Consider the following 19,112-nt stretch of genomic DNA (forward strand, 5'->3'; position numbering starts at 1 on the left):
CTGGGCTTTGCAAGCTTATCTGTCCAAGGAAATCAGCTTGCAGCAAACTAGAGTTATGGTGCAATGGAAACCCTGCTATGACTGCTTATTTGATATTTTTTAAAGAAGAGGTAATATCCTTTGCTTTCAATGCAAAGGAATTCAGCTTGTGGAAGGAAACCCTCAGCACATACTGATAGTGCCTGAGCACAGAGCCAGTGTGGAAGCCCCAACTTCCCACAGTGTAAAGCAGACTTGTGTCTTCAGCATCCTCAGCAAACTCTTCCCCTAGAGGAGAAGGTCTTTAAGGAACCCCAGGTGGGTCCCTTTGCAAGGTTTCTTGTAAACTCTTTCCATCTTTTATAGGGGTTATTGAGACTATTACACAGCATTGCTATAATCTTAAACTAGCTGGGTAAAAAGCCTAGTTCTCTGCTGGCTCGAATCAGGCCTAGTCATTGACACCTCCACAAAGAGAGTGCCACTGAAGAATTCTCCACCTTCCTGCAACACCGATAGGGTTTTGCAATCATGCGTACTCCTTGTACGAGGATAAATGAGTGAACAGTATGGGAAGCAGGAGAAAATCACCCTTAATTTTTTTGGTTCTGTGTGAAAGAGAGAGACAGTGGACCAAAATCCAAACCTTAATTTCTTCTCTAGAAAATTGGGATAACTATGCTTGTATAATTGCTATGTCCATAGAACTGGATTTTACTCTACTCTTCTTACAAATTACATCTAAGCCAGGATATGAGTGGTTCATATAAGCAGAATCTCTTGTAATGATGATTTAAATTATTTAAATTTTGATTCCTTCATACGGTAGTGAAAAATATAGTTAATCCAGTCTGCCATAAAGTGACTATCATATCTGTTCATTTTATTTCGCTTTTGATATTTTACTTGTCTCCATTTAAAGCAACTGACATTTATTTGGAAAAAGAAAGCTAGGACCAGAAGTAAATAATTTCATCTTGGAAAAGACTGTTATGGCCTTTGTCTATGATTTCTTCTCACTAGAAGCTGCATCCACTAAATGGAGTGGTTGTAGTCCTGTTAAAGATATGACATTACAGATTAACAGGCCTGTCGTACACCAGTAGGAACAAATCTTGCTGCATTTTTCTTCTGGTATCATTTGGAGTTACAATATTTGAATTTTCTTTTGTGAGGTTGTGGAACAGATTAGGGAAGCACCGACTCTTATGATTTCAACTGCTGATTAGGATGGGAAGGCAATGAGAGCTTTAGCTGAACTTTTCTTTCTTGGGCTGCTATTAGCTTTTTCAAACCAGGATATTAACAACCTCATCAAAAAGTCAAACATTGATATAGCGTGTGGGAGACTCCTGCTGAGGATGCTCACAAATAGGACAGTATATGCAGACAGACAGGAATTTGTCCATAGAGAGAGTGAACTGGTGTTTCTGTGGTTTGAAAGGATGGTGCAGAGCAGAAGTTTTACAGCTCCACACATCCTGTGCATACACACATTACTTTTACATAAAGAGACAAAGATATCTTTATCCGCACGACAGATAGACAAACAGACAGACTGACTTCAAACTTGCACTTTCAGTAGAGATTTTTCCCCCCATCTCCGGGTACTGCTTTTCAAAATTGCCTGAGGCTACAGTACAGCACCTCAGATCCCCAAGGCCCATTGCCTGGCTCCTAATAGCCACTCTCCATCTGTGTCACATGAACAGCTGATGAGATAGCTCCAGTGTCTGTATTTTGGAGAGCATATCCACCCAGGTTAAAATGCTGGGGTTGCCAAGGAGCAGTCAGAAGCCATTAGTGTTTGTGAGAATTTGCCTTGCAGCAGTTCCTTGGCATAGTGGAAAGTGTGTGTGCGTGTGTGTGTGCGCGCGCACACGTGTCTGTGAGAGAGGGGTAGGGTGGAATACATGGGGGGGAAGAAGGCAGCAGAAAGGAGTGCTTTCTAAATAACTGATATATTGCAAAAGCAAACAGTTGGTTACAGTGTTCAGAGCTTCCATAATCTCTTCAACTACCTTACTGTGGTTTGACTCTCCTTTCTCTATCGTTAATAGAAGAGAAAAAAAAAAGGCACGAGAAACACAGCAGCGACTTCAGGGTCTTGCTCTGGTGTTTGGGCAGATGGAAAGGAGCTGCTCTGCCTTGGGGCAGGGTGGTTGTAATGAAGTGGCCTGTCAGTCTGTAAATAGTGAGGGTCATCTCTTCCATGTGATGGAGGGTATCACATTGCAGTGAAAATGGAAATGTCAATAAAATTAATCTGCCAGCTCTTTGCTGTGGCTTTTTCTGTCTCTCCAGTCCAAAAGGGTCGGTTTTTCAGAGGGGACACAGTACAAGAAGGGTGATCTGGCATGGGAGGGAAGATGGAGCTGAAATGCAAGTTTTGAAGCAAATGGACTGTATGTAGCAGCAATGTATTTCGTTTAGTAGCACTACAGATCTAGACGAGGCTATAGGAATTAGCTCATGAATCTATAGCATTCCTCAGGAAGCTATGGAGCGTCTAGCGCAGGCTACATTGAGCACAGAGTTTATTGTTTTAGGCTTTCTTGGACAAGGTTTTTACTTAGCATGGGATTTATGGCATTTACTGCTAATGAATGTCTATTCTTAAATTACAAAAACCACCGTCTCAGCACAATTCCCAGATGTCCTTCCAGGACCTCGGCTTCTTAAACACCAGCAGGGAGCATAAACTCTCCACTTCTCTGTTTTCCTCTTTCGTGTGGCTCCGGGCTAATGATGTGTAAGGAAAACACAGCAATCTATAAAGTCTCAGTGCTGTCCCAGTATTCTTCATTTATTTTGCATTTGATTATGCCACAAGTCGGATCTTGTTTCTTTCCTTTTTTTAAAGTTATTAGTTCAAATATTAATGTAGGAATATGGCATATATTGCTGCTCTTGATTGATGCCTTCCCAAAAACAGGAAGACGTGCTCGTATGAATTTTAAGAAAGTAGGGGTCCTGCAATGCCTTGCCAGAAGAGTTTTTCAGATACATAATTTAGATGCCCTCCAGGCAGGCTTTCAAGGCATTTTTGCTGGAGGGCAAGAAAAAATAACTATGACTGTTAAAAGTAAATGATTTTTGCTAATGCACAATTAATGCCAGGGAAAAGCACAGAAGAGAAGGATGTTGATGGAAAGTTCTGATTAAGTGAGAGCTCTACCTTGATGTGCATCTTTTTATTTTAATGATAATAACCACTGATGCAGAGATGTAGAAGTTTTCATGTCATGCAAATGCTGTGTGCAGGGTCAGACTAGGTGTACGTGTTTGTGAGTGCGTGTGTATGTGTGCTGGGAGGTGATGGTGGCTGGGAGGGGCTCATCTGACAGTGTGTTATGTGCACTGAACAGTGACATGGTTACTGCCACCTCTGCAGAGGGCCTCGAATATATAGACTACAGAACATTTAACTTGATTACTTATACGTACATATTCAGAATGGTTGTAGGGATGCATTTACAGTAAATGGGTTTTCTTGTGGCAGGTTTTCCCACATTGAATCCCATAATTGAAAAAGAGCTACTGCACTATGTCAAGCACACAATTATAATTGAATTAATGATATATGCATGTGTGAAACACAAAATTAGTATTTGGAGAGACACGGTTTTCTAATTTTTACATATTTGTATCGGCATTCTTATATAATGAGAAACAGTGTGTGCCTGATCTAACAAATAAAAACCCCCCAAACTGTGGTAGTGTCTTGGCAATTAATGGTATTTTTTGGCTTCTGTATTTGATTCATTAAACATCTCCTCCTTCCTGTTTTTCTCTTTGTTGTAGGTGATGGTTTAGACAACAGTGTAGCCTCACCTGGTACAGGAGACGATGATGACCCAGACAAGGACAAAAAGCGTCAGAAGAAAAGAGGCATTTTCCCCAAAGTAGCAACAAATATCATGAGAGCGTGGCTTTTCCAGCATCTCACAGTAAGTGGTGACCAAAACCAAAATAAATTTCTATTCATGTGCCTAATGAGGTTTATTCATCGCTATTAGAAATCAATTATCCCCATAATTTTTTGCCCATTATTAGGTCTCAGGATTTGGTGCTTTTATTTTTATTAGATTTTTTCCCTTAGGTCTTGGAATCATGACAAATCTGAAAGAAATCTATCTATCTATCTATCTATCTATCTATCTATCTATCTATCTATCTTTCTATCTATCTATCCATCTATCTATCTATCTATCTATCTATCTATCTATCTATCTATCTATCTAATTTCTATAGATGTATATATATACACATTCTATAGAAAGAAAAAGAGAGAGAGTACAGCGCCTTAGCATGGAACACCATCTAAACCATTTTTGGCTTTGAACTATTCAAAATCTTCCTACAGACAGCAAAAGGGGGATTCTTACTTTAACATATATAAAGCTCTGACTAATGAATTCTTTATTGCTGGCCTCTGTTTACACAAACTTTGTATGTATGTGGTGAAAGAGAGAGCCCTGCTCTGTGTGCATGTGCTGACATACACTGTGGATGTTAGAGAAGTCAAAGCAGCGGCTTGCAACCTTGCCATTGTTACTTTTTTGTAAGGAAATAAAGAAGGCTTACAGATTCCCTGATTTTTCAGTTGTGTAACAGAGAGAATAAGCGCCTCTTTTGCTTCTCTTCAAGGCCATAAATATTAAAACCTAGCCATATTCACATTTGGGGGGAGAGAGATTAAATATGAGAAATAGCAGTGCTTTCCTTGGGCTTTTATTTGTCTGCTTGCTGTTGGTATTGTGTTGGTGTTCTGTTGACTATTATAGCTTCATTTAGGCATCAAAACACAATTCCACAGAAAACCTAGTAAGCCTAGTTTACTTCGTGTGGGAAATGATGGAAACTGGTAAAATTATCAATTTTCTTCTTTCTTGCACTTTGAAATTGTTTCTTACTGATAAGGCTTGAAATGCTAACTGTTATTAACTGCCTCTTCTTCTACCGAAGTTTTATAAATTTCCATGGTTTTATAAATTTCCTGCTGTTGGTTGCAGTGTAATGATTCTGGACCCGATTTATTTATGACAGAGACTATCGAACTGCTCTGCCAGCAGCACAGCTAAAGGGGGGAGAGATAGATTCACATTTCTAAACCATCATTTTGATGTAAGGACATTAGTAGCAAACTAAGGTGCATTGATCTGGCCTGTGGGGTCAGGATTAGCTGGAATAGCCAGTGTCTCTGCTGGAGTAGTGGTTATTCCTGCCTCTCAGCTATGGCCATTTCAAAGGTCAGGTGCCCTGTACCCACTTGGCTCAGAGGAATTAGACAGAACATGAGTCTCTGGGCTGATTACTTAACCAAAGACAAAATAATGAGTCCTAAGCAAATACTGACTAATTGAAAGGGCTGTAAATCCATTACATATTGGTCAGGGATAATCAGGAGTATTTAATCACTTTTATCTATTCAGGAGCACTGAAGCTGCAACAGCAAAGCCCTGAACCTTGCCATGTGCTTATTATTCTCATCATTATCAAAATTACTTCACAGCTGTTCTTTGCTACATCACCTCAGCTGGAGATTTACTAACCTGTAAAATGTTTTTAATTTGGGAGTCGAGTGAGTGCGAGTGGAGCGTTTTTCGTTTAGCTGTAGGGTATCTTTACACAAGTAGTACAGGCAAACAGCAAAAAGCAGGGCCACAAATAAACAAGTTTGATTTGTAGACACCTCCATGTTAACTGCATTTCCTCCTATGAAATTTGTGATATCAATTTTTTTTCCTTCCTGCCTTTCTTTCTTATGTGCTCCTTGAAAGCATTTGACACTTGCTTATTAAACAGTCAACTGCCTCTTGCTTCTCTTGAGGAAAGTCCTTCTGGCTTTTTGAAATCCCTTTTCCTTTTTTCTATCCTCTCTCTTCTGACCCTCTCCATCCTGCATGAATTAAGGAAATTTGCCGTCACTGGTGAGGATGGCCTCACAAAAATCAGATTAAATGAACACAAAAAAGCCCCAAACCTTTTACCGTCCAGGCTTTAATGAGTTTGCAGGTGTTGAAAGATTTACTGTGCTGTAATTCTCAGACCTGCAAACTGATAATGGAGACCCCTGACCAGTGCAATGTAAATTCAGAAAGATTCTTGCCATAAACACATGCAGGGAAGGAAGAAAACTCCTTTCTTTTAAAGATCTCACACTTTTTCTCAAATTAGCTTGTCCATTCAAAATGTTACTCTGGCTGAGCCAGAACAGGGGAATCTGTGATGTACAATTTTATTGTTTCAAGTAAATGTCTTTACAATGACAGTCCATGATTCAATGTACATTCCTTCATTACTACTCTAACCTTATTTCAAATTGGTTTGTTCCTCTTTTGTGCTGTATGACCTGTTCTTGTATTACAATAATCCCCTGATGTACCCTTTTTTCTTTCTCTCTCTCTCTCTCTTTTTTTTTTTTTTAAGAAACTAATTGAATTATCTCATTATTTTAATTTGTTAAGCAAATGTATTTTATGTCTCAGGATGTGTTCTTAAAGAAGGAGCTGCTTAGGCTTTGCCCCCTGAATGGGCCATTGGTACATTTTGACATTCATGCATTCATTAAGGAGAGGAACATAAAAGAGCTCTGGTTGTATTTTTTTTTTCAAACACCCAACCAGCATGGAGCAACTTTTCCATAAGCCACAGGGGTCTCTCTACATATGTTCTCAACTGCAAGCCATTGTCACCTATTCTGAATACCTCAAAAGGACAAATAAAAAACTAAAGGCCAACTGTAGCAATTGTTAGCTGTTAGTCTCAATATGACAAAAATCATTAACCTCTGATTTCCCTGGAAGGAGAGGCAGTGGCAGTCCATCTCTTCTGGCATGGATTAAATGTAGAAGCCCTTTAGACTGTCAAATTCCAAGAGAGTAACTCAGATCTGACCAATTGTATTTACTTATGATTTTAAATAAAATGCTATTTTTTTCCTGTATTCAATCAGTTTGCAAACTCCTAAGGCAGCCAATTTTAAAAATTGAATGGCCTAAGTGGCTTTTTTGAAGAGACAGGTACTTGAACTCTGATGTAGAATGAATGTGTCTGACAGGCTGTGTCTTTCAAAACAATTTCTAACCCCTATCACAGCTTCCATTTTGTAGTAACTTTAATTATATTTGAAATAGGATACACATGCATGTTTTTATTGTTGGAAGTCAAATGCAAAGAGTAAGAGCTTCTGTCATGTTCTCATTCACCTACTGAGCTCTGTCTTACATGTGGAATTACAACACTACCGGAAGATAAAAGATCTGAGGATGAATTGGTTGGAAATGTGTATGCTTTTTCTGGATAATATCCAGTGTTTAAGAAAGTAGAGGAAATCCTAGTCTGGTAGTATAATCTTTTCAATAGTACATAAAGATTATGACATCAGAAAGGTAAACCTGACATTACGACTGTTTTTAGTTGAGTTCACAGGTGGTTAAAGAAAAGAAACAGCAAGAAATCTGACCCAAGCTGAGAGTTTATTCATAGCTTTGGAAGACTCCTTTTCCTCTATGCTAAGGAGTTCTTAGTACACTCAATTAGCCTCTCAGACATCACTGCTTTCCTCCCTCAAGTGCTCCCCTATTTGCCCTGCAAAGAACATATTTGATCACAAAGTGAAAACAGGAAGTGCTCAAATGTATAGATACATTCAGCTTACACCAGTGCTGAAATTAGGATTTCTTACCAGCAACTATAGAGCTGGTCCCCTTTCCTCCCATGCCCTTTTGAGGGATGGAGGACCTTTAAAATATATATACATAATCAGAAGAGAGGAAAGTTATAAAGGAAGTAATTATACCACTCTATGGGCTTGTACCTCTGGTAGTTCATCCATTTCTGCAGCAGTGTGCCAAAGACTACATTCAACATTTTTTCACCTTTTTTAACCGAGCTGGTAGAACAGAGTCTCAGTTATGCTTTGACACTTACCTGGAGGGATGCCCTTTGTAAAAATTCTATTTTGGTTGGTTTTTTTGTTATAGCCTTTAAGAAGACGTGTATATAATAGTACCACATTTACCGATGGTAGCTTGCAAACTACAGCTTTCTTAATGAAAATGCCTAATTCCCATCTGATGGTATTTGGGATGTCTCCCCTAAAGCCAGAGGAGCTGAGCTATTTTTTCTGCTTTTTTTTGCTAGCTGAAGTTCTGTTTTCTAACTTTGAACAATGTCATTTTAGCCTGATTTCCACAATCTTCTGGCTGAAGATCTTGCTCTTTACACAGTTTACTGTAGAATATATCTTGGTTTTATCTGTTTCATTGTCAGGCTAGAGTAAGTTCTCCTGGAAGGTGATAAAATGAACCAGCCACAGCTTTTGTACTTACCTGAATTAATTTTCTTAACTTGTTGCATTCAGGTGTCCAGATTGGATAATATGAATAGTCTCACTGAAACAGATTTTTTTTTTCTGTATTTATGTGGGTGTATCTGAGAATAAAATGTGTATATATCATATTTTGATGAATGGCTTATCAAGCCTTTTATACAGGGCAGCTATTCTATTTATTCATTAGATTTGATTCTAGAGATGAATGTCATCAACCAAAGCCAATCTTAGTGCAAGTGTTCAAGGGAGTTGAATCCAACCCACCTTCAAAAACATCTCCTTCCATATTTTATTTTAGTAATAATACCTTAAAGAAAGGTTACAAACATAGCTGGCTGTTGCACTCCACACTTTCACATCAAACTGCAGAAGAACAGCTTTACTGAGGTATGATCTGGGTGAAGCATTCTTCACATTGTTGTTTTTCCTCTACTTTAAAAAACCAAAACCAAACCCAAAAATACAACAGACCTCTGTCCAGTTAAAATGGCAAGAAGGCTGGGAGACTCCAGATAATACAGGAATGTGCAGTCATTCTAGTGAATTTTAGTGTGTGTGTTGGAGTGCATTGTAACATGCTATAGCCTCCAAGAGTACACACAGGAGGTGGACAATGTCCTCTAATTCTCTGTAAAACTACCTGCACATATGTTTGCGTGGCTGCCATCTCCACCTCAGAGCACCACGGGGTCAGAGAGCTGGAGGACCCCAAGCTACATTTTTATTCCAGGTCTGATTTTAGGGTGTGTGCTGTTTTCAGCAAGGTAATAAGTTGCCTGCTGGTGTAGAACAGACCTCTTTGTACAAACACCACCCTGTTGGAAGCATGTCCTACAAAATAATATTGTGCTCATTTTTCAACTGGAAAAACTTTTGTGAGGAGAGGTTAAATGACTTCACCCCCCAGTGCTAAAGAAAAATCAGTGCCTGACTGCTAAACTCCCATGACCTGTGGTCGTGCAGTCCTCAGGACAACAGAGCTGTGCCTCTTTGTACCCCAGAATTGCTCTGGTGGCTCCTCAGAAGGGCTTGTGGTGGCCATTAACATTTGCAGTTATTGCACAGCCCTGCCTAATGTCATCAGCATCCCCCTCCTGTCCTGCCTGTCTGCACCACCGTGTCACCAGCATGGGCAGAATAAACCCGGAAATCCTTCTCAAAATGCCACTTCTGATCCCAGGCTGAAAGGTTTCATCCTCTGAGTGCTCCTAGTCCTCAGCCATGAAAGCATCCTGAAGAATTAGCAAGAGACCAAACATTCACATACCTTTTAAACACCACAATCTTAAAAGAAAAGAGCTGAAATGGGATGGGGGTGGGGCTTTGTTTGTTTTAAAAATGGAATCTGAGATTAGATCTGACATTTCTACATCCACCCCCTACAGAAGAGGGAACCCAGGGTCATGGGGTGTGTGGGCCTCAAAAGCTAGCTTTGTCTGGGAGTGGTTAATCTAATCATTGTTACATAGACATCTGTTATTTCTTCTGAAAAATTGATGCTTTTGTGACACAATGATCCATCTATTTAGTACAACAGCCTGAGTAATTAAATTAAAAAAGGAATATTTTTGCGGGAGCATGTATTATAAAACTGCCATACCTCCTTGTACCAGTGAAAAGGCTGAGGAGAGGGAGTGGAAGATGGAGAGGGGCAGAGGGAGAAGAGTGCTTTAAGTCTTGCATTGTTTTCTGCTGGCTGGAGGAAAACATCTGTGAATTGTTTGAACTGAACCTTAGCAGGGACTGTCTGAATCTGTGTCATCTCTGTTTAATTTCAGGAAATGATGTCACAGCGCATTAAATAACAATGCTGCATGATTTATTTTTACTTGTACATGCTGTCCTAAGCATTTCAGTTACACGACAGTGTTTCCAATTAAGTGCAAGGTTTCGGTTTTGAAAAATATACTCAGTAATGCTTTTTTGGGGGGGGATGTGGTATGGGGAGGCTGGGTTTTTTAAGGGGTCACCAAGGTTCAGGGCTGTCGGAGGGCTCTGGGCCTATTTGTCATGTGCTTATTTGTAGTTGGGACTGGATGTCAGCTCTCTCGTCACCCATGGCAACCTTCAGGACTGTGGGTTTGTTACAAAGCCTGTCTGGGGGAGAAAAAAACCTAAATATTCCAAACCGATCCGTCAAAAGACCTATTAGATAGTTATAGCCAGCCCTATGTACTGTAGCTTTTGCCTCGATCAAACTTTCTGCACTCCCCCTTCTTCTGCAGAAGAATAGAGGACATAAGTCAATTCTGTCTGCCATCTGTCGCCTCTCTCCCTGCTCCTCAAATTAAAGAGACAGTCCAAAATTTAAATAATCGGATACAATCACAGGAAGCCGGCCTGGAAATTATTACATGTGCAATTGGTTGAGGGTTTTTTTTACTTCTCATTTTATTTTGAAGAGGGGATCTTTATTGTGCTTCTTTAGAGATCAAAATATGTTGTGTGTTTCAGCTTCAAAAATAGCACGCTGAGAAATACTGGATTTGCAGTGTCACTAGGTTGTTTTCTAACAGGATTCCAAGTTATATATAGGGTGAAATTCACACACACACATACACACCCTCCCCAACCCCCAAAGAATCCCCAAATTGTGAATCCTGCAAGGGACAAGTGAATGAATCACACCACCCTTCCCCTCCAGCTCTCCTGTCCCTTTCATTGCCTTTCTGTCCCCAAATCCATGGCAGGCTGACGGGCTGCAGCAAAATCTTTTTTGGTGCAACTAGGACAATTTAAGCTGTTGAGTCTACCTAATGGGCCTCTTCTAGGCCTGCTCTAAGAGTTTTTCACAGTACCCTGTCTGATATTAACTTGTTATGCTTTACCTTTTCCTCTCCTTGTTTTTATCTTTATACCAGCCTGCCTGGTTTTGCCTCCTCCTCATCAACAGGCAGCACAATGCGTCAGGGCTGCAGTAAGGTGAATTTCATTCCTGTGACATATGAGGTCAGCCGATGCCAAACCATCAGATAACGTGGCTAGATGTTACTTCCAAGTTTAATATTTTACCTGCCATTTTCAAACAGGGGTTTCCTGAGAACGGCAAAAAACATGTGCGTGGTTTAAACTGAGGTTTGATTAAAAAGCCTCTACTGAGCAAGCTGAATGTGGCCTAGCAAAAGATAGGATCAGCCCCTGTTTTTCTCTGGTTGTTATTGTCAGATTACAAAGGTTTGCAGAGTCAGTATAGGAAGGAAAGAAAGGAAAGAAAAGGAAAGAAAAGGAAAGAAAAGAAAAGAAAAGAAAAGAAAAGAAAAGAAAAGAAAAGAAAAGAAAAGAAAAGAAAAGAAAAGAAAAGAAAAGAAAAGAAAAGAAAAGAAAAGAAAAGAAAAGAAAAGAAAAGAAAAGAAAAGCACGAAAGTCCAATTAATGAATTCCTTAAAGTAATTGAAACAAGGAACTGATAGCGACAAGAATTCATTTATATAGAGTTGTGGCTGCAGGTCTCACACGGCAAAAAGTGGTTTAAGCAAAGCATATGTGAATGTAAAGTGCTTAAACACTTTTTTAATTCCAAAAACATTGCTCTAATAAATGTTGTGAACTGCACCTTTTGGAGATCAAGATCGCAGTCAGCTAGAGGAGAGAAGTTTTTGGGGTGTCTTCAGGGCCCACTACCTAAAGCTGTTGTCATCAGAAAACTCATAGTTCCTCCCCCTCTCTGTAGTGTGAGCACATGATTATACATAGATATAACAAATATTTTTAGGGAAAATACAATTGCTGTTGTTTGTGCAGTGATACTACCTCTCAGCTTTGCCTCAGGATATGTTTAAAACTTTCTTCTCAAGATTCATGAGCAGGACAGTTGGTTTCAAGGAAGTTTCCAGTAAAATTAAAGTTATGTTGGGGAAAAAAACCCCAAAAAACAAAAGCATGTTTCTGCCAACATTTCTACAACTGCAAAGAAATGGATGTGTCAGTTCTTATTGCTGCCTAATGAAGAGAGTGGTTTGTGGCAAACAATATTACTCCTATTGTTGTGGAGTTTGCCTTGAGTTATGATACCTAGAATACCATGCATTACTTATTTTGTAGTTGATTGGCAGCACTTGTTTGTAATATCTAAAGCAATCATTGGCATCTATAAAGACTTACAGTTATCTTTAAACATAATGGCAATACAGTTTTCATGCTTTTACATTTGTTATTTTTTATTTTTAACTGCTGTCCCCAAATCTGCCAAAACTAATTTCAGTTGTTTTGTCTGATACTGGATGATAGGCCGTAAAGTGTTTTTTAAATCTTGGTTTTACCTTTTTATGATGGCATTTCAAAATATGTATTTTATTTGTAGCAGTTGACTACTTATGTCCATAAAATGTTTAACATCTCATGACATACTCTTACAATCTCAGGATAATAAATCTGAGTAGCTCAGTAAACAGAAGCAAATATTTTGGTTTAGTGTTTAAAAAAAAAATCTTCATACATCAGTTTTTTTTTAGTGCTGTAGAAATTTGACTGTCATCAGGATCAAGCTCTTATTTGGTCATTTCAAAGTGGGACTTGATATTCTGAAGTGGATATACTGTGGAAATACCTGACTAAATCAGATAGCAATGGGAAAGCTCCTGTTCACTTTCTTAATATATACTAAATATGTGAAAGGAGTAGATTTTCGTAAAATCATGGCCTAGTCTAGATTACTTTAAGATTGTTATGTCAATTAAAAAAACTTCAAAGATTATGTAAGCTACATTGTTAGTTGATATGCTGTATATCTACATGGATCGTTATAAAAGCAGTTATTTTTCCTCTCAGGTAAATTGAAAAATTTTGAGTCTTTGTATTCAAATATTTGCAGATAATTCATAAATTAGTGACTAACAGTGTGTATCTCTCAGTCCTCCTTCCACTAATTCCAGTGGAACTCTGATCCCTTTGAAAAAGCCAGTAAAGATGTAGAAAAAGCCAGAAATCATAATGGGAGACCGGCAGAAAACACTTAGTAAGTGTTAAATGCTCTAGCCACTTTATCCATTAATTACACTTAATAACTCTTTCAGTGATTCCTATTTTATGATAGGAAGACAAATGTCTTTAGTCCTCAACTGTTTTCACATTCTCTTGTGACCCAAGTTTCACTACTGTCCCCAGGATGGTGTAGCACAAGGAGCTCTGGCAGACCTGTGGAGTTTTCACTTCTTTTTCTAGCTGAGACCAGGACCTTAGTTTCCCTGTTTAAACAGCATGGCACAATGATGATGGCTGCTTTTTGAAGTGCTTTTCATATTTGCAGATGGAAAACACTGCGTAAGGCCTGTGTCTTTTACTTTGCAACAGCTCAATTACAGAAAAGTGCACCTCTGTTGTGGTTTTATCCTGCTGTTGAAAGAGCATGACAGTCATGCTATGCTTGTACAAATACCTGAACTTCTGTATACTGAAAGTTCAGGAAAATTTTATCTTTATGAAGGAGCATTTAATATATAATTAAGAGTGTTATATTTTTGCTGGTCTATACTGTAGATGAAAGCATATGATTTCTGCAAGCTACTTCAGTGCAAGTGTCTTGGTCTTGTGTTAATTTTGTCAGGTCTTTTCCTGACGTGGTGATTACTGCATGTAAATGCTATCAAATATCTTTCCCAGAAAGCACCAAGAGAAAGAACATTGGGTGCCAACTGCTGGCCAAGAGGCAACAGTGAGAGTAAAGGGAGTGTAGCAGCATTAACCAATGCATCTTTGTACTTCAAGAACTTGCTAGTGGATATTCCCCTCCTCAACAGTCTGGGAGCGTCCTGATGTGAAGTTGAACTTTGCCAGCTTTCCAACCAGTCCTGATCCTTTCTGTTGCCTCTTTTGACTCAGCCAGGTGCTTCCCACTTGTGCATCCCACTTGTGCTTAAAGGAACAAACAGAAAACAGGAGGGTGACTTAGAGCCAAGAGTAAGGGGCTGAAGGGATATTGCAAAGTCCCTATTTGTTATTGGCAAGGCCCCTGCTTACTGAGGACCATGTGCAGATAGCTGACAGCTCTTTGGATAGTTCACAAATGGGCTGTTCAGGGTTATGGAGTGTGAATAGGGCGAAAGATTGTATGTGTGATAACAACTGGAATAGTCAGAAAAGTGATGTGTGTATATTTGAGGGAGTCAGCAAAGGAGTGTTGCATAGGAATAGTGGCACATATTAATTGCAAAGAAAGTTGGCTAATTTGAGGGATCAGTTCAAAATCTTAATGTTTAAACAGTGCTTAATTTCAGCCATAAAGGGTTATTCTGATTTTCAGATATAGAGTAGGAAATTAAACAGAAACAATGTGTTAATTATTGTGAACAAAAAAATAGAGGGAGAATAATTTGATTCACTTCTCCTTTCCATCTTCTTTATTCTTTTGGTGGACCAGTCCAAGAGTTGGGTTACTTGGTCTTGTCTGTTTTCAATTCAATTTCTTCCAGTTACACAGGGGAACTTTACTGCATGATCTAACATTGCTTAGGAAAGAGAGGTGTTTCCTGAGTTGGTATGAACTTCTCTGTGGATGGTGGGATGAACTGCAGAGTTTTAGGATAATCCTAAGGATTCCACATTCTTTCACATAATATGTCCATTTACACCTCAAGTTTAAACAGCCTACAACCTATGAATGTGTTGTGTGGTGGCCGTGAACTGCCAAGCAAATGCTTCTCAGACCAAAAACCCCACTACTTTGTGCATATCTAACCAAAACATTTGTAGACAATTAATCTTAGCTCTCCTGGCTGTTATGAACTTACATCCCACAATGCTCTTGGATGCAACCAACCTTCTGGGAAAAGGAGCTCTTGCCATTTTCTCTCCCTTTTATTTCCCAAAACTTGTCCATTTAGAAAGCAATAACGCTTTCAAATGAACCAGTGCAAAACAGTATGTGCAGCAGGAGAATAAAATGTCTACAAATGAACAGGACTGTGGTGTTTTTCTAGAATGGGTACAAATAAACATAACTGTAGAGCTGTGATACTATCATGAGTTTGGCTCCTGGGGTCTGAATCCTGTTCAAAGCCCCAGCTGAAAAGATAAAATATTGCACTTTCTAATTCAGCAGTACACTAACATCCTCTGCTGCATCCCAAACCATCTCTGCAGCAAACTTCTTGCTGAGATGGAAAACTCTTTAAAACAAGGCCTGGGGACTCACAAGCTTTCTACTCAGTACCCTTTAGGCTCACTCCATGAAAAAGTATCTTGCCTAAAAGAGGCCAAATATCACACAACAGAGCTAGTGGGAAATTCAAACTGTTCTAAGCAAAGAAGTCAATAGAGCTGCTGTAGTGAAAGGTAATGTTCAGAGTGAGATCACCATGTTATGATCTCATGCTGAACATCGGGACAGGTTGGTTGGGTTTTTTTTTGAGGATTATGAAACTAGCCTGAGGCCAGTCTGGGGAGAGTCTGAGAAAGATATAGAAGGATATTTGGAGAGCCTTGACTATCAGGGCCCTTATTCCCCAAAAAGGGTAACAGAGGCTGAAAAAAGATGAGAGAAATGGGAGCTGTGTTGTTATTTCCAGTGCTCTTTCCATCCATCCCAAAACTACAAGATCTAGCCCTAGACAGAGAATGTGTATACTGAAGCAGTGAATAAGCACAGACCTACAAAGAGATAACAGGAGAAATTACTGAAGAAGAACAAAATATCTTGCAGGAATAATGGAATTCAGCAGCCAAACCCCAGTTGTTTAGACTGCAGAACAATCTGTGGAAGTGCCTTTGCTTAGCACTTTTAAAATTAGACTCCAAAGAAACAGTTGAAGGTATACTGCTGAGAAACATCTTACATTCCTGGGCTTACACTAAAGTAGTCTTGCCTGAAGGTTTTCTCATATTTTCATGTTTTCTTATTAATGATTAAAAACTGAAAAGTATCTTGAAATTAGAGCTGTTTTCAAAAGGAAGCCTTCCCAAATTTGGCTTCCTTAAGATTTAAGTTTATGTTGTATTTGTTTCAACATTTTAATGACGTTTCATTTATCTGTCAGTGGAAAAATTATTGCAAAATTAACTTACAAAGTCAAACTAGAAATGGGCTTGAGACACAAATTGAAGAACTAAGCTTAAGAGAAATATTTAATTACTGTTCCTTCAGGCACTGGGAGTGGATGCTGAAGGTCAGCCAGGCTTGGGCTCTGTCAAACTGACAAAGAAAGAGGCTTTGTATTGAGAAACTTATGTAAAAAAAACCTCCCTTTCAGATATTCAGAGGCAGAAACTCTCACAATATATACGGTGATCTTCATTCACAACTTGTGAAGTTTCAGCAATATCTGGGTAAGGTACAGGTCTGAAATCAACCTCTACCCAGCTTGGTCTTTCCCCAGTTTATCTGACATCTTCTCCAACATTTGCTCTTTGAAACATCAGTCCAAAACACCAAAAGTTGTTTGAGCATTCAAAATACAAATGTTGATTTTTAAAGCCATGGATCCAATGCAAATTTAATATAAAATGGAGTTGGCTATGGATTTCCACAGAAGTTTGAATGCCATAATGGGCGAAAAGCATAGCTTTTTCACCTGCTTTTCACTTACAGGCATTTATGGCAATTTGATGCCATGGTTCAAAACCAAAGCTTGGGCCCTCAGAGAGGCAGAATGACCGCAAGGAAATATTGACGGAGTGCCTGCTGTCTTCAGCTGCTGAATTTCACGCACAGCTTTCCTCAAAAGTATCAGGAAGAAAGAGATTGTATTTTGAATTTAAAATTAAATTTTACTCTTGATCATTACTTTATAACAATGTAACTGTGGGGTTCCATGTTCATCTCAATGCCTTCCAGATCAAATCTGTTTTCATGGTAGAAAAATGCTTTATTTTTTTCCCTCTTTTTTATTTTTTCCTCCTTCATTGCCAGAATTAGAAATTTAGCCTTGGATCTCGGATCCAAGTCGGATTCTTTCTGGCTCATTTATTGGCTGTCGCAAGGATTATACGATAACAGTAATGTTGCAATTACAATGGTAAAGCTATGCAATTGCAATAATAAATAGACGATGGATTGGCCAGAAAAAAAGTCCAGTTTTCTTGCCTATAGCTAGACTGGCTTTATGAAGAAAAATATCACAAACTTCTATTATGGATTGAAGTCAATGACATATTTTTTTTGTCAGCAGAGAATCAAATGCAATTCAGACACACAGGGACATAAATCTGTTCAGTAAGTCAGTCACCTTTCAGAACACCACTGCTTAGTTTTATTTTTCTCCTTTTGGGTATTTTTTTCTGTCTGGCACAACATAGCGTTAGTAAGTCAGGCATGCTTGGAAGGATTTTAAAGTGAAGCAACAGGACAAAGATCTCTTTTTCTCCCTCTAAATTTTACTTCCCAGGAATGGACTTGGGTACCCATTTTAAAGAATGGGCTTGAGTACCCATTTTAAAGACAGGCATGGCATGCCTTTATTAGGATTTTCATATGCAGTTCAGGAGTTACCTGCTTGAGAAATGAGAGCAGGAGCTTTCCATGGCTGCATGATGAAATCCTCCTAGCTGCAAAAGCAGTGAAAACTGACCTTTGCTCTCTGAATAAGGAGTCTTCTGGCATGGAGCTTACTTTTCCTACTGCTCTTCGCAACTGTAAATAGTGTTAGTATACCCTGAATTCAGAGCATGCAGCACTTTACATTACTATTGTGTATCTTAAAATAAACAACATTGCAAGCTGTTTATTTTGGTGTTACTATGTATGCATTTTTTAAACAGTGGTTACTTAAACAAACGTCTCTGTTCCCACAGCACTTAAAAGCTGCTGTTTGCTCGTTGTGGTTTTTGGGTTTTGTCACTTTTGTTTTGATTGTTTCTGAAAATCACACTGGAGGATACAGAAGACAGGAGTAAGTTGTACTTGTTCCAAGCAAATGCTTCATGTCACAGCTTTTTCTTTGTGCCAGTTTTTCCCATGTTCCTAGCAGAAATAATTTTGGTTTAGCTCAAACGTAGAGATCACCAGTATTCCAGATTGGTTGTACTGTCCTCAAATGCATTTCTGCAGGCCAGTCAGGCTATGCATTTGTTATCAGAATTTGACCCTGAGATAGCAAGATTGTTTTAATAACATCAGTACTGATTATTTATTCATTGCTCTGCAAAGCCAAAGGTGCAGGGAGGGGATGAGAATTTGGGGAATTGAGGGTTTCCACATCTTCTTCCATCCTCCCTCATCAGTCTTCATTCATCCTCCCTAGAAACCTCAAGTGCAGAGCAAACTTCTGTGGTTGGAAATGCTGGTAGGAGATTGATGAAAAAGCCATTATCAGACATCAACCTTTCAAAGCTCCATTGCCACAGCTTTGTGGCCCTCTACCTACACAGGGAACCCAGAGGACACTTGCAGGTTGGACACTGTTCTGCTAGAGGGTTAGGTGATCTACACTCTTTTTCACCTGAGTGAGGGGCTTTTGGTGATGGCTCTGCTTCTTTCTATGCCATGTATACTGTTCTCGTGGTGTATTAGGCTAAATCTTAGCAAAAGGTTAAGGAAAAAGCTTATTTCTCCCTTCCCTCACTCTCCTTCCCTTTGTAAAGGTGTTTATGGTACCTCATGGTTGTGATAGTTATTCTATAGTTGTTTTGGTCCACTTTGCCAATTTTTCCTAGGTAGTCCTAGGAATTCAATTAGTCCTTTTTGCTGAGAAAGAAAAATCCTCATCTGAGTCTGTAGAATTGTGTCTTAAGGGACTAAGAAATCAGAGGCTTCCTCCGTGTGAATATTGCACCATTACAAGGAAAGCTGAGGATAGCACAGCAAGGCCACCATCAGAATTCCTTAGCAGAGGCAACACTGGTAGGTAGAGGGGTATGTGTTGAT

At 39.1% G+C, this 19,112-nt stretch overlaps 1 protein-coding gene across 5 annotated transcripts in view; it reads left to right on the forward strand.

Moving 5' to 3' along the window:
• MEIS2 (Meis homeobox 2) overlaps nt 1-19,112 on the forward strand; it is a 174,923-nt gene that overhangs the window by 49,822 nt on the left and 105,989 nt on the right. For all 5 annotated transcript variants that reach the window (XM_059473978.1, XM_059473977.1, XM_059473982.1 and 2 more), the window contains one exon: nt 3,784-3,929. In XM_059473978.1, coding sequence (XP_059329961.1) covers nt 3,784-3,929 — 146 coding nt within the window. The remainder of the gene's footprint in view (nt 1-3,783; nt 3,930-19,112) is intronic.

Source organism: Ammospiza nelsoni, chromosome 6 (assembly GCF_027579445.1).
Source record: "Ammospiza nelsoni isolate bAmmNel1 chromosome 6, bAmmNel1.pri, whole genome shotgun sequence".
NCBI classification, from domain to species: Eukaryota; Metazoa; Chordata; class Aves; order Passeriformes; family Passerellidae; genus Ammospiza; species Ammospiza nelsoni.